The following is a 15,204-nucleotide window of genomic DNA, read 5'->3' as shown; positions in this document are numbered from 1 at the left end:
CATGCCCCACCAGATGTAAAACTTCTCGCATACAAGTCACTAATACGAACAAAACTTGAATATGCCTCCCCCATCTAGAGTCCAAACCAAATCTATCTGATAACTTCACTTGAATCCCTTCAGAATCGAGCCGCTAGATTCATTCATTCCTGTTGTTCATACAATGCCAGTATTTCATCTTTAAAAGCTAAGTCCGGTCTAACACATCTCGTATGTCGTCGCCGAATCGCCAGTATGCGTTTGTTCCATAAGTTTCTTTCCAGCTCACTTGGAATTCCGCCCTACATCAACCCACCGGCGCGCATTTCACCCCGCATTGGTCACCCCCTGCAAGTTGCACGTCCACAATCTCAGACTACAACATTTGCGGCGTAATTCTTTCCTCGCTCAGCCGTAGACTGGAATGGCCTTCCACACGACATTGCTGGAACCACCTGCCCATCTACATTTTGTGACTGTATAACTGCCATATTCAACCAATAATATGTTTACTTTGTATATAATCTTCATGCGTGTACCACCCCTTATGTTTATTTTGTATATAATCTTCATACATGTACCCACCCCTTATGTAATACCCCCGAACCGGGGGTCTTTAAGGTAATAAAGGGATGTGGTGATGTGATGTGATGTGATGTGATGTAGTACGCACCGGGACGGTGCTTTTCATGGCGGGGTAATGTTACGTATATGCCACGGAAGAGGACGACAATGGAAAAAACAATGAGAGACGACGAAGCTCAAGCCACTGTTGGTGCTTGCAAGAACATTTACGTCTGTCATCAGCCGTGGTGGTTTTCCCTGAGCTAGCCTTCTGCCACGTAGCAATATCTATTTCTTCCGAAATATAAAAAATGTTATTTGCCTTTTCTGCTTTTCATGTGCCGATATATTGATTAGGTTACTTGTTTATACTCTGTTTATAGCATGCTTGCTCGTTGAGTCAGGCGGGCAATAATTTAGCCGTGTATACGTAGCTTTCGCGGCGCAAATGGCAACGTCTTGCATCACAAAAAAAAAAGTTTAAAGCGACTTCATTTGAATGGATTGCCCCCACAGTAAACACCTCGTAAACACCTCGGCGCCAGAGATAGCAAAACATTTTCTAGTCATCGAAATCAACTTCCCCAGTATCGAATAACATTTACATTTTCATGAAAAAGATAATACTACAAACCGACAAATATGATTCACCATGTTGCTAAGTAAAGCATTCAATTCTATTTTCATCGCCATCCTAAACTCGCGTGGTTCTATTCTCACCAAAAGTTTGCGAATTCATAGTTTGTTACTAGTAAAACCTGTGACATTAAATTTTACTTTGGTTAGCAGATAACGATTTGTAGAATGCTGCATTCGATGTCTGCGGTTATACCTTACTTCCAGACGTGTACGAATATTGGTAACTTTCGATTATTTCGATTATTACGAATTGACTGCTTTCTCCGTGACCGCTCGCAAATGCAATCGTTCTCAACCACAATCGAGAATTGCTAAAGCCATTTCTGGTGTCCCTCGGAAATCGGTCCTGGGATAACTCCTTTTCCTGGTATTGTCAACGATCTTCCTAATTCTATGTCATATTGTTTGGTTTAGTTTTGTTTATTGGATGTAACGTCTCAAAGCAACTCAGGCTTTGAGAAATGCCGCAGTGGAGGGCTACGGAAATTTGGGCCACCTGGGATTCTCTAGCCTGCACTGACACCGCACAGTACGCGGGCGCTTTGCTAAACACTCATCTCTAAAAACCGATAAACTCAAAAGTTTTTCCATCCGTCCTAGGCATCGGATTGTCTCCAGCAACTGATGACGTAGAAATGAGCAAATTCATGGCAGTAACCACTCTTTCTTCATCGGGTTAGGCCTCGGGCCTTGTTGAGGTTTGCGGATGTGCTCGCCTTCATAACTATTTGCCTCATGGCGATTAGAGGAAGTAATCGGAGCAGGCGAGAAGACCGGAAATGACATGCTACGCGTAATTTCTCTGAATCCGCAAATTAAAATGGCTTGCAACCGGAGATGGTGGCACCTGGATTAAGCAAATCAGTACTGACCGCAGGCACAGAATGTCAGTGCTCACGGACTTCGTTTTCGTTTACCTATATGGAGAAAAAACAGTAGGATGTTTGGGACATGAGCTGTAACACGTCCCTGAACAGGAGTGTAAGATATGGATACAAGTCACCAGACGTTTGTAGTAATAAAAGTAAAATGTTTATGATTAGGCCACAAAGCATTTATTCCTGCTGAAAGCTACAACCAGTTGTCATCGTCGCTGCTAGCACTTCTCTCTGTCCAGTACTCCAGCCGAATATCTGCAAGGTCTTCGCAAGTCACGTCATTCTCCCTGCGTATTCAAAAGAACACACGGCTGTAGCGTTCGAGAACAGACTTAATTTCAATAATTACAATAAAAACATGCATGCCAGGTGGGGTTTTATGCTCAAAAGCAAAACGAATTTTGTACACACTCGTCCAGTAGCTCTTGCGTACAAGGCACATCGAGGACAACTGTATTCAGCTATTCTTGGTAGCAAAATTTTACATTGTGACTCCTCTGGCGGTTCTAGAATAAACCATCGCGCATGTGCCAGCATGAAGGAGAAGAGACAAGGAAGGGTATTTGAGCATGAGCACTGTTTTGACCTAGAATGTCGTACCCACTCGCCCATCATCTGCGGTACTCCTCTGGTAGGTTAATATTTGGTCAATGGCACTGAAAAGCATATTTGGACGAAAAAAAAATGAATTCAATCATTTTCCCACCACGGGATGTATCTCGCGACGTCCACTCCACGAAGCACGGTTTAAAATGGTTTTGAAGTGACTGCCGGAGTGGCATAGACTCTGAAATCTGCGTTAAAAATCAGTGTCGATGAATGTTGCTTGCTTTCGAAAACGGGCGGTGATAGTGACAGCTGCATTCCCTTTTTTAACACGATAGCACTCAAGCTGCCGTCTAGCAGGGAATATGGTGTCGGCTTCAGTTCGACTGAAAAATGCAGATTGGTTAAGTTACCGCAGTTCCACTCTTTATTCGGACATTTATGACTGGTAATTATGAGGCCGTATATAATTATATACCATAATTTAGCGAAGTAAATTCCGCTTAAAATAGATGTTAGTAGGAAATAACTTTACCGTACTTAAACGCCACAAAGGCAGTTGTTATGGAAAGGAAGATTATGTGTGAAATGGTTTTCTACGTGTTTTCTTTTCGCGATCACAGCTGTCCACACGCGACCTCTGAAACTGGGACTCTGTCTCCAGTCTTAGTGAAAGAACAAATCGCATAACTCGAAGACTAGCACACGAGTTATCTACATATTTTCACCTGCGTACATGCATAATTCCAAAAGCGGCATGATGCCTTACCCCGAATCTGGCAGTCTAAAAACATTTCGCTGAAGTTTGGACTTCACTGCGGTGTTCTCACAGATGATCTTGGCGAGAGTTGTCTCTCTTAGGGTGCCAAGTTGTTCTGTTGAAAGCAGAAAGACAAGAAATAAATTCAACTTTGACTACTCCTGTGCAACAAATTGCGCAGGAGTGGGGACGCTGGTTTGTAAACTTTCTAGCAGTGTTCTGTATGGTCACAAGGTAAGGTACAAATCCTAACGATCCACTAAATGTCTCATGAGGAGAAACCTGACGTTTCGAATGCCGACACAGCACCTAATTAAGGTATGACACGCCTGAAGCAGTCAGCCTTGAAGAAGAGGCCAAGTCGGCTCCAAGGCGTACGTTTTCTCCTCTCCTGGCCATACCCGCAGTGTGAGCTGTTTTCGGTCTAGTGCTGGTGAAATTACAAGGCAAATTTTGGCATGAAATAAGTTATTAGAAGACAAATTTAACACAACACTGAACGAATTCGCTATCTCAAAGATAAAACTGTAAAACTTGGGTGGGTGTCTACTTGCACAGTAAGCTGCTATGTTCGTATAGAAAGAAAAACTGAAGAGATGACAAAAAAGTGGCAATACTATGAAGGCGCTCAAAAAATGACCGGCTCGTATGTTCCATGAAACATACGCTTAGATGAAAAGAAACTATTCTTTGCATTTCTATGAAATCTCGTTCTACGGTAGAAATATTCGGTTTGATACAGCGGTTTCAATCTGGCTCCCCGTGGAAGCAGTGTCCATCTGGTATTTCCTTGAACTCACATTATTTTTTATTTCTTTTCTTAAACCACCAACATATTGCGTGGATCTTAAAATAATATTAAAATTTTGCCTGCGTTTACATCCCCTATAAAGAACATCGCTGAAAATACGCGAGATAGCATGCCTCAAATTAGTATATCACTGGCCGTTGATCTTTTTTTTTTTCGCAAGCACAACGAACCATTTAGACAGGTCACCTGGATGTATTGTTTCAGCCACTGATGACACATTTGCTATTTTTGTGAGGCCGCACCTGCTGACTCTATTGTAATCTTTTTCTGTTCTTATTTCGTGAGCTGCGCTAACTCTGCTTACCTTTTCTATCACCTATTATTCTTGTTCCTATCTTTTTTTTTCTACTTCAAGCATTGGACCACTGCTTTGCTTGGTTCATCTGCCAATGTTTTATAACATAACCTCCTGAGCTTGCGATGTATTCTTGTGAGCAAGTGAATAAATTGTTTTTTAAGCTCTTAATTTACGAGCTTAAATTGGGCTTAAATGGGCTTTAAAAGAGCTTAACGACACTTAAATAAAGTGCCGTTAGGCTCTTTTTAAGCGCATGGGTGTAGTTAAGGCACGGTTGTTACCTACGGCAGAGATTCACTGTAACGCAGAGCAGCCCTTGTCTCCATTTAGTGACAGAAGCAATGAAACAATACCATTTTGACCTCACGCATATCAAGGCAGATGAGAAACTGTCAATGGACGATAATTATCTGAAGGTCTTTGAAAATCAACAGCAGTCAGCACCGCCACAACCAAGACGAAAATCATCGTCTTTTATTTTTATAAATTCCCGTGGCAGATAGCATCACACTTGGGAAGAGCTGACTATTTTACATCGACTTGCATCAATCAGTAATTCGCATTGCCAAGGGCCACCCGGCAATGTTTTTAGGCCGAAGCAGGAAATATGCCTCGAAGTTCCCAATGTTCGCACTGTATGCAAGCCACTGAAGTCGTGCACAGCGCTCAGCGCTCGACAAGAAAGTTATCTCAAGAAAACAAGGCCGTTCGGAGCTCTACTGAACTTCCGAGAGAGGACCAACAGCACACCAAAGCCAAGTCCGAAAAACAAGGCATACCAGACATCGAGCAAGCATTCAGAGGTCAACACTGAGGCTTACCTGGCGTGAAGGATCCGGCCTGTTCTCGGTGCTCGAAATAGAATCGGTCGCCCCATTTGAGCCGCTTGAACATATCTGCCACCACGCATAAGAATGTCGGCCCCATAGACGCTTCTGGCACTGGGAGCTCATTCAGACCCGCAGAAAAGAAGTCGATGTCATGGACGTCCCTGCAACGTAAAGCCCTAACTCAGTTCTTTGAGCAAAAGTATATAATTTTGCGAAGAAAGCACGGACCAATAGAAGCATTTATTACATGCATTTATTACATGCATTTATTACATGCATTTATTACATGGGTTCCTCGTTCCAGTTCATAGTGTACGTGCTCCTTTGCGTAAGAACGGGCTTTTAAAAACGAAATGACACTTCCTCCCCCTACCCTCAAATAAAGGTGCTTATGCAGCCTACCTCTATTACGCTTCAGAGTGTCCGCCACTTCCCCGAGAATAAGAAATGCATCCGGGATACGACAAGGAGTATTGCGCGCATATTGCAGCTAGGAAGAGTACGTGTATGCAATTTCATTATCCCTTTGGATTGGTGCTGACCGGCAATACGTGCAACAAGAATTGCAATCAAAATCTGCTTTTATTTTGATATATATTTAAAAATTCTGTAGCCTTGCGCATGGCTTTGACAGGAGAAACTATACCGATACCTAAACAAACGGTAGCTATCACCTGAACACGATAAACTTTGACAGCACAAAAACATTCAATAAGAGCAGCTCAGATACAAAATGGTCGAATGCAGACGTTGTCTCAAAGACAAAAGCAAATCATGAGTAGGGTAAAAGAGAAAGCCGTAAATTTCTGTATTACACCGGAAGCGTATTTTAACATATCATTACGAAGATTAAAAGATAAAATTATTAGCTAGTTGTAGTCTCCTAAAGATGAAAGTTTAAAATAATATAAGCAATCGCAAATTGACTGCAATGGCGGAGTTTAACGGATAAGCGCACGAACTTTCAACGTTCTGTGCGACTGCGTGACAAATGCGGATTGATACCAAATTCATACAAATGAGAAGATTAACATTATATTGGAACAAAACTCCCAGTGTTGCTCTAAACAACATAAGTGACGAATGGTTAAGCCACCACAAAGAGTGAAGCCTTAATCTGGCTAGCAGTGCTGAGTATTGAAATCTGAGTTCAAAAGAATACTGAGATCCATATTGCTAACGTTCCCCGAGATCATATGACTAAATGTGGTAATAAGATTTTTCAACATAACTCTGCCATATGAACTGCGCAAAAGATTACGGGGTGAACTTGATTTCTCTCAACCTGCATGGCTGGACAGCTCGCCTGCAGCTCCCGTATGGAGTCCTTGTGCAAGTATACCCCTTAATGATTGTTTAGCCACGAATCCGTTACTTAGTGCCTATATTATCTCCTACGTAGTCAGTGGCATATGATAGTCATAATCTACCCAATGACGCGAAAGATCACCCGACACGGTTATAAAGCCCCGTTCCAATTAAGCCCAACGGAAGTGCAGCGTGACCTATGGGTTGCTCTACTGACCTGGATTCAAAGAAGTCGGTGAGCTTGATTCCGATATCGAAGGAGCTACCCGAGAGGGCAGTGTCTGCCAAATCAATATCGTATGGTACCATGACATCACACAACCCCTCCCCCCCCTCCTCCTCCGGACCAGTCGGAACTCTACCATGTCACCTGGAACTTGTCACTTGCCAGAAGCATGATCGAATTTATTTTGAAACGCCAACACTGACAAAACCGGATGTTCAGGCGAGCAGAACCTTAATGCTATCACCATGATATTATCTTATGAAACAGTACAAATGAAGCCATGCCACGACTCAAATAAAGTTTGTACCATCACCACCACTGCAATTCTCTCGCAACTGTGTACCCCTAAAGTTTCATAAACACTCTCATGAAGGAAAGAAGCCAACAGTCGGCGAGGCCAAGGAAAGCGTCGGGGATGGTACCTTATGTCTTTTTCATGTTTACTTGGATAATCACAGAAATTAGTAATGTAATCTGTTTAGGGGAAAGATAATTAAACACAAAGAAGAAAAAACAACGTGCCGATGGTGGGAACCGAACCCACGACCTCCGAATATCGCGTCCGCTGCTCTTCCAACTGAGCTACATCGGCCGATGTCCCCCCTGCTACTTGCTTGGGTATTTATGCTGTCTGTATACGAACCTTGAGAGTGTTCACCAGCGCCACCCTCAGCCATAGCGGCGGACGTGGAGCGTCCTTTGTTACCGCCAGCGTCACGTAGAACGTGATCAAGAGCGAGGGCGAAAGCTGTGCTAGAACCCTCTTACGCTACCTATGGCTTCAAGACTGCCAGAACCGAGACCCCCGTAAGCTACAAGCAGATCAATTAAGGGGAAATGAGGGTGCTCGTTATAATACATGAAGGAAAGAAGCCAACAGTCGGCGAGGCCAAGGAAAGCGTTGCGAATGGTACTTTATGTCTTTTTTTATGTTTACTTGGATAATCACAGAAATTAGTAATGCAATCTGTTTAGGGGAAAGATAATTAAACACAAAGTAGAAGAAAAAACAACGTGCCGATGGTGGGAACCGAACCCACGACCTCCGAATATCGCGTCCGGTGCTCTTCCAACTGAGCTACATCGGCCGCGGTCCCCCCTGCTACTTGCTTGGGTATTTATGTTGTCTGTATACGAACCTTGAGAGTGTTCACCAGCGCCACCCTCAGCCATAGCGGCGGACGTGGAGCGTTCTTTGTTGCCGCCAGCGTCACGTAGAACGTGATCAAGAGCGAGGGCGAAAGCTGTGCTAGAACCCTCTTACGCTACCTATGGCTTCAAGACTGTCAGAACCGAGACCCCCGTAAGCTACAAGCAGATCAATTAAGGGGAAAAGAGGGTGCTCGCTATAATACATGAAGGAAAGAAGCGAACAGTCGGCGAGGCCAAGGAAAGCGTTGGGGATGGTACTTTATGTCTTTTTTTATGTTTACTTGGATAATCACAGAAATTAGTAATGTAATCTGTTTAGGGGAAAGATAATTAAACACAAAGTAGAAGAAAAAACAACGTGCCGATGGTGGGAACCGAACCCACGACCTCCGAATATCGCGTCCGGTGCTCTTCCAACTGAGCTACATCGGCCGCTGTCCCCCCTGCTACTTGCTTGGGTATTTATGTTGTCTGTATACGAACCTTGAGAGTGTTCACCAGCGCCACCCTCAGCCATAGCGGCGGACGTGGAGCGTTCTTTGTTACCGCCAGCGTCACGTAGAACGTGATCAAGAGCAAGGGCGAAAGCTGTGCTAGGGGGGCGCTGGTGAACACTCTAAAGGTTCGTATACATACAACATAAATACCCAAGCAAGTAGCAGGAGGGACAGCGGCCGATGTAGCTCAGTTGGAAGAGCACCGGACGCGATATTCGGAGGTCGTGGGTTCGGTTCCCAACATCGGCACGTTGTTTTTTCTTCTACTTTGTGTTTAATATCTTTCCCCTAAACAGATTACATTACTAATTTCTGTGATTATCCAAGTAAACATAAAAAAGACATAAAGTACCATCCCCAACGCTTTCCTTGGCCTCGCCGACTGTTCGCTTCTTTCCTTCATGTATTATAGCGAGCACCCTCATTTCCCCTTAATTGATCTGCTTGTAGCTTACGGGGGTCTCGGTTCTGGCAGTCTTGAAGCCATAGGTAGCGTAAGAGGGTTCTAGCACAGCTTTCGCCCTCGCTCTTGATCACGTTCTACGTGACGCTGGCGGTAACAAAGGACGCTTCACGTCCGCCGCTATGGCTGAGGGTGGCGCTGGTGAACACTCTCAAGGTTCGTATACAGACAACATAAATACCCAAGCAAGTAGCAGGGGGGACAGCGGCCGATGTAGCTCCGTTGGAAGAGCACCGGACGCGATATTCGGAGGTCGTGGCTTCGGTTCCCACCATCGGCACGTTGTTTTTTCTTCTACTTTGTGTTTAATTATCTTTCCCCTAAACAGATTACATTACTAATTTCTGTGTTTATCCAAGTAAACATAAAAAACGACATAAAGTACCATCCCCAACGCTTTCCTTGGCCTCGCCGACTGTTGGCTTCTTTCCTTCATGTATTCTAACGAGCACCCTCATTTCCCCTTAATTGATCTGCTTGTAGCTTACGGGGGTCTCGGTTCTGGCAGTCTTGAAGCCATAGGTAGCCTAAGAGGGTTCTAGCACAGCTTTCGCCCTCGCTCTTGATCATGTTCTACGTGACACTGGCGGTAACAAAGGACGCTCCACGTCCGCCGCTATGGCTGAGGGTGGCGCTGTTTAACACTCTCAAGGTTCGTATACAGACAACATAAATACCCAAGCAAGTAGCAGGGGGGACAGCGGCCGATGTAGCTCAGTTGGAAGAGCACCGGACGCGATATTCGGAGGTCGTGGGTTCGGTTCCCACCATCGGCACGTTGTTTTTTCTTCTACTTTGTGTTTAATTATCTTTCCCCTAAACAGATTACATTACTAATTTCTGTGATTATCCAAGTAAACATAAAAAAAAGACAAAAAGTACAATCCCCAACGCTTTCCTTGGCCTCGCCGACTGTTGGCTTCTTTCCTTCATGTATTATAACGAGCACCCTCATTTCCCCTTAATAAACACTGTCATGTCATACGAGATTAATAATTCCTTCCGCGAATATGAACTAAATACAGATGCCAAATGGCGAGATATTAATCTTTATCATTACTTAACTCATTGCGTTGGTATCGTAAATTTCTTGTGTCACGTTTACATTTTTATGGGTGTTGACGAGATAGGGCTAAACGCCGCATTTACCAGAAAATCCGGCGTCGTCGCTGTTGCCAACGCAGTAAGCGAAGAATTCCTAGCATGGCATTGTGGGCATGGGGTTGTATGCAGGTGACATGGCCAGGCAATTGCTGGTCAACGGGGTGTGAGGCGCCACAGAGACACATAACATGATGGAATTGCCAGGCTCTGCCAATTCGAGCTTCTGTTTTTAGACGGAAGTGGTCGGTGCGAGAATCGAATCCTCTGGGAACATTGGATCCCGAGTCCTGAACGTTACTCCTATGCCACGCAGGCACATTCGTAGAGCGTGGATAAAGCGGGACATTTTATCTGTCTTTGGTATATCTACGTCGGCTGTCCGTACACACAAAGTAGTAGCTTATGACTCAATGCCAATGAGGATGTTTGAGATAATAGAGGCAGAAAGTAAAGCATTACAGTGATGAAAATGGCAGCAAAGCGCATGCGCACGAACGAGAGTTCGCAGACTGGAGCGAACTAAAGTTGTCGATCATACTCTTAAAGACGGAGCTTGAGTCTCCGCCTACTTCTTCTTTCTTGTTGCCCAACTGTCTTGCTCTGTTCGCACAAATGCAAATACATTTCGATTTTGTCTTCATCAGATAATATTTGCAAACATTTGAAACCTTGTATGGGAGCGCAGGTAGGCAATCAAGCTCTTGATGGCGCCCCTAATCTTGGCGAAGTAAAAGACCCATCGATCTATCGATTGATTTTGTCGTCCACAGAAAAAGTTCAGGTTGCTGCTGGCTGCAGTGCCGTTATACCACGGATGTAAACAGTGATGTTTTCTCGCGACAAACAGCCTAGGACAGTGTTTAGCTCGTCTACAATGATCGAACGCCTTTACTCCTTTGGACCACCTGTTCATGTCAAAAAAGAACCTTTGCCGCTCATCTTACTCATAAATCAGCGCATAGAGCTGGGCAACATCTTCGGGCATCAGCTGGGCGAGGTCCGCAAACGTCTCCACAAAGATGTTCTGGCAGAGTTTGACGTACTCCGCGTACGGCTGGATACCGTGGTCGCGTCCCCTCTGGATGTCGATGGCGAACAGGTCGGAACCGGCCGGGCTCCCGGGCTGTCGAAACAGGTTGTTGGTGACGGCGGTGTCCCCAAACCTGCGGTTCCGACATACTTTAAATCAGGGCTGTTTATATCTACAAAGTGCAAACCTTCAAGCTAAGAGCAGACATTTGGATCTACGTTTGCCAATAAGGCTCCATATCACAATAGAATTCCAGAGGGACACCTAGGTACATTGCAGGGGTTGTAGCCCATATTACATTAGCAAAAACTGCTGGGGTGGATGGCCATTCCCCATGCAAAAATCCCTGGCACTTTGCCCAGTTATCGTGCCCTCGGGGCTAACAAGGCCACGATATTTTCATTTTGCTTTTCTTATAGGCCACGATAGTCAGTTTGAGCTGAATAAAGATGAACTTAGTGAAAGCGCTCTATTCCTTGATCTTCAGAATTGTTCGAGAAACACGAGTACTTACCAGTATGCAAACAAGTATATGAGTCATAGCGCTAAACAAGCACTAAAGGCAAACATATACCACAGAACAAAATATGATAAGATCCGCTCCGCCGTCGTTTTAAAGAAAAAGCAGAGCCAACGATGCGGAATCCCATACAGGCTTGAAATATTTGCATTGAACTGAAGGACATTCATTTCGCCGACAAGAGCAGGTTACAAAAGACTAATGTTAGCTAACCGTCAGGCCGTGGCTGTCAACGACCTGGCCGGCCCATTAAATGACCCGGGCATTAGTACTTGGGTCTGAGCAGCACAACGTGGCCTCCCACCGCTCGAGAGAAGGAATTCGTAATAAATCCCCCGGAGGCGGTTTTTCCTTGAAGGATGTGGTCAGACGTGGCTCGAAAACCACTGGATAGAATACACGTACACAAGTACGATTTCTCTTAGCTAATTGTAAATGTTACTTAATTACAGCTAATTATTCAACTGCGCATAAAAAATGAGCTCAACCCTACAATGCGAACTGATATATTGTTCAAAAGGTCTCGACGAGTTGAGTCCAAAATCGAACGCTAAAATGCGCAAAAGCTATGAAAAGCCGCAGTCGTATTTATTTTGCTATGCCTATCCGCCCAGTCTAATTAGTGTCCCACAGCTTTTTTTTTTTTTTTTTTTTCATGGAACGACAGTGTTCGCAGAACTCACAAGTGAAATTTTTTTTCCGTGCTACTGTGTTGTCGCATGCTGAAGCTAAGCCTGGACTGTTGATCTCCATTTTACGCCCATATTGCGTTTAGCCTAGACCACTAAATCAATTTGTCTTTTTTAAACAAATTAGAGCGATATAGTTCTGATTTACCATGTAAAAGCCCGGGAGAACCGCTTGGTTCCGGCAGGGTGGCCTTGAAGCTGAGCCAAGGTCAACTGGGATTTGCCCTGTATAGCGACGTCTCATCTAATATGTACTGTATGCTAAGCTGGGGCATGACCACATGACTAATTGACAATTTCACCATGACCTTCACCTTTAACTTTAAAAAGTGATTGAGTCTCAATAATGTCATAGATATCATGTAATAGGTGCGCAATAGCGTGAGCTGTATGCGTGGTATTACTAACAACTAAGCAAAACAGAGCTATCGTCTGTCAAAGTTGGTTTAACACGTTTCACTGCTGTGAATTTGTTTTCACCATATATTCACTTCTTCAAGGAGGCGGCGGCTAGAAATCTATTTTTAAGAGATTTATGTGCCTGTCTTGTGTGGCTCTATTCTGTGAAGCTTCTAGCACAGCATAAATGCCTACTTCCCCGTTGAAAATTTGCTCTTGAGTCAAGATATATTTCATCGATATTTATAAGCCCAAAACTAAGCCTATGCGAACCATTTTCTCCTATAGCTGAAAGTAAGAAATAAAACCAGGTTGAGCCGTGCACCTCATATCACTACAAATCGCAATCACGGATTTCATGAGTTTCTGTCCCAAAGCCACTTTCTCTCTTTTACTCTTTCGAACTTCAAGCGTGAAAGAAATGGTGGCGTCACATACGTCACGTAGCTTAACCAATGAGAAAGCGGAACCCCCGCACCGCTGCAGCCAATGAAAGAATAACGCGTATCACAGTTTCCGCCATCGTGATCTTCACCGGGTAGTGTTGTACACACGCGTGCTCCTCCGGACTTCGACTTCTTCCTTTTTGTGTCAGTCACCCCTCAGTCTTCACGGACAGCAGATGTGAACGCGTAGGGCTCCCTGGAGCTCGGCTGCGCACGTCACTCGCCGCGTCATGAATCATCTTGTGCTCATATCCACGCATTTGCGGGCCTTCGCCAGCCAGCGCACTTCCTTGCACTTCGATTACCTTTCTTCCCCCTGGAGACCTCCTTTTACTGATCTGAATACGTTATGCCGAAACTGGGGCATCTGTTTTTTTTATCTCTTACATTCTCCACAAATCTCTCTTTTCCTCTCCCCTTTATAATCCCGCCCCTCACCTTTCAGCGCAGCGCGGTGCATTGCAAAGGGGGATGCAAAACATTGTGCATGTGTCCGTTCATTTACAATAAGAGCCAGAGCAGATGGTGTGAGGCGAGCTGATGACAGGGCTGCACTGCCCTTTTGTTTGGCGTCGCTATAGACAAAGCCGAGCCAAAGCATAACAAAATGTAAAAATGCATATAAAAGTTTAGCAGGGGTAAGCCCTGCTAGTGCACCTATAGTTCGAATTTGTGACCGTATGCAAATCGGCCGTACTCTTTTCTTCTAATCCGACTGCGTCCCCATTAACATTTTAAATGAAAAGGAAGGCACTGCCTGGTTATGGTCAGTCCCACTTGCAAACTTGTGCTGTAATGACCCAAGGGCAAACACAACAGCAGCTAGAAAATAACACGCCTTTTCCTTGGTTGACCCCAGAGCCTAGTTCCCGACATTACGGCATGCCGATGAGTAGAAAAGAAAGGAAAAAGCTAGTACCTGTCGGTAGCCTGCATTGGTTCTTTCAAGAGTCCACGGTAAGTACCATCCGCATCACCATTGTATTCGAAAGGTTGAAAGTAGACGTCCTCAAGTCGAATGGCCCTCGCTCCATTACCGTCCTCGTTAACTCTGCAAAGCAGAAAGAAGCGATATATAGTAATGTGTTTGCAGTGAAGTGATTTCTCCGCATTTATCACTGTATCTCATAATAGTTCGGCAAAAGGAAGCTTGGAGAACACAGAACTCGGAAAAACATAGCTTCAGCTCGGCAAACAGGTCATTGAGGCTGTACCTGCGCGAAGTGGGCCAACCGAGGTGTGTACGCTGGCCTCGCTATTCCTATAGGGAACGCCAAAAGATGAAGAGAAATGACAGAGCGAGCGACCCCTTTTCCAAACAATTTGGCTTGCTAAACAACGACATATAAGAACATCTTAGAGCAAAATACGTGAAAAAAAAAAAATAAAAGCTAAACTGGAAATCAGAGATCAGCAACACCATTGATAGTGTACAGACCCGTATACTTCGAAAATATGACTGTTTGAAAGAAACCACATGCTTATAGCCGAAAGGGAGAGCGAGAATTGAAATAAAAGTGGAAATTATGGCCGTCGTGCATGTGGCCGTTTAGTGCAGAATCCCAACTCCGGTCGCTATTTTCCGCTCAAGGCGGGTGGGCGAAACATTAGGGGGACGCTTAAGCTTCACGCCCTCCGCCAAGCGCTTTTAAGACTGCATTTTTCATCTGGGAGTTTTAATGTACTTAATAATAATATTATTGACTGATTCAAAGGAACGAGAAGGCGCGGAATCCGCCACTTCTGCGGACAAAAATTACACTGGAAGTGTAATAACAACTGTAATTAATTACAAACCTTAATTAGCGGTTAGTTAGCCGTGTCTCCAGCCCCAGCTCACCAAATCGCACTATTATAAGCGAACCTTGATGCTAGCGAGACTAAGTCCAAATTTGACCTTGGCTGAGCTTGAAGGTCACCCCGCTGTTTCCAAGCTTTCTCCGGGTTGCGCTTAAAGGGATCGAACTACGTACCGCTCTAAAATTTTCGCCTTAATGAAGGCACTCGTGACACGACCGCACAATATGAGATAGTTCCCGCTTTGGTACTTAATGTATTGTGAACC

General features: G+C 44.6%; 1 protein-coding gene across 1 annotated transcript in view; it reads right to left on the bottom strand.

Annotated features, from left to right (window-relative positions):
• Window positions 1–2,222: 2,222 nt before the first annotated feature.
• The window catches only part of LOC146178083 (immunomodulatory peroxidase-like), a 49,376-nt gene continuing 36,394 nt past the window's right edge, over window positions 2,223–15,204 (bottom strand). The window contains exons 11-15 of the mRNA XM_084577928.1: window positions 14,059–14,190; window positions 11,000–11,218; window positions 5,297–5,466; window positions 3,376–3,481; window positions 2,223–2,347 (exon numbers count right to left, since the gene is read on the bottom strand). Of these exons, the coding sequence (XP_084434054.1) occupies window positions 2,254–2,347; window positions 3,376–3,481; window positions 5,297–5,466; window positions 11,000–11,218; window positions 14,059–14,190 (721 nt within the window). The 3' untranslated portion in view covers window positions 2,223–2,253. The remainder of the gene's footprint in view (window positions 2,348–3,375; window positions 3,482–5,296; window positions 5,467–10,999; window positions 11,219–14,058; window positions 14,191–15,204) is intronic.

The sequence above is a fragment of the Amblyomma maculatum genome, chromosome 9, assembly GCF_055883805.1.
Source record: "Amblyomma maculatum isolate TAMU_Amacu chromosome 9, ASM5588380v1, whole genome shotgun sequence".
NCBI classification, from domain to species: domain Eukaryota; kingdom Metazoa; phylum Arthropoda; class Arachnida; order Ixodida; family Ixodidae; genus Amblyomma; species Amblyomma maculatum.
Note: the sequence above shows the minus strand (reverse complement) of the source record. Positions and strands in the feature narration are given on the sequence as shown.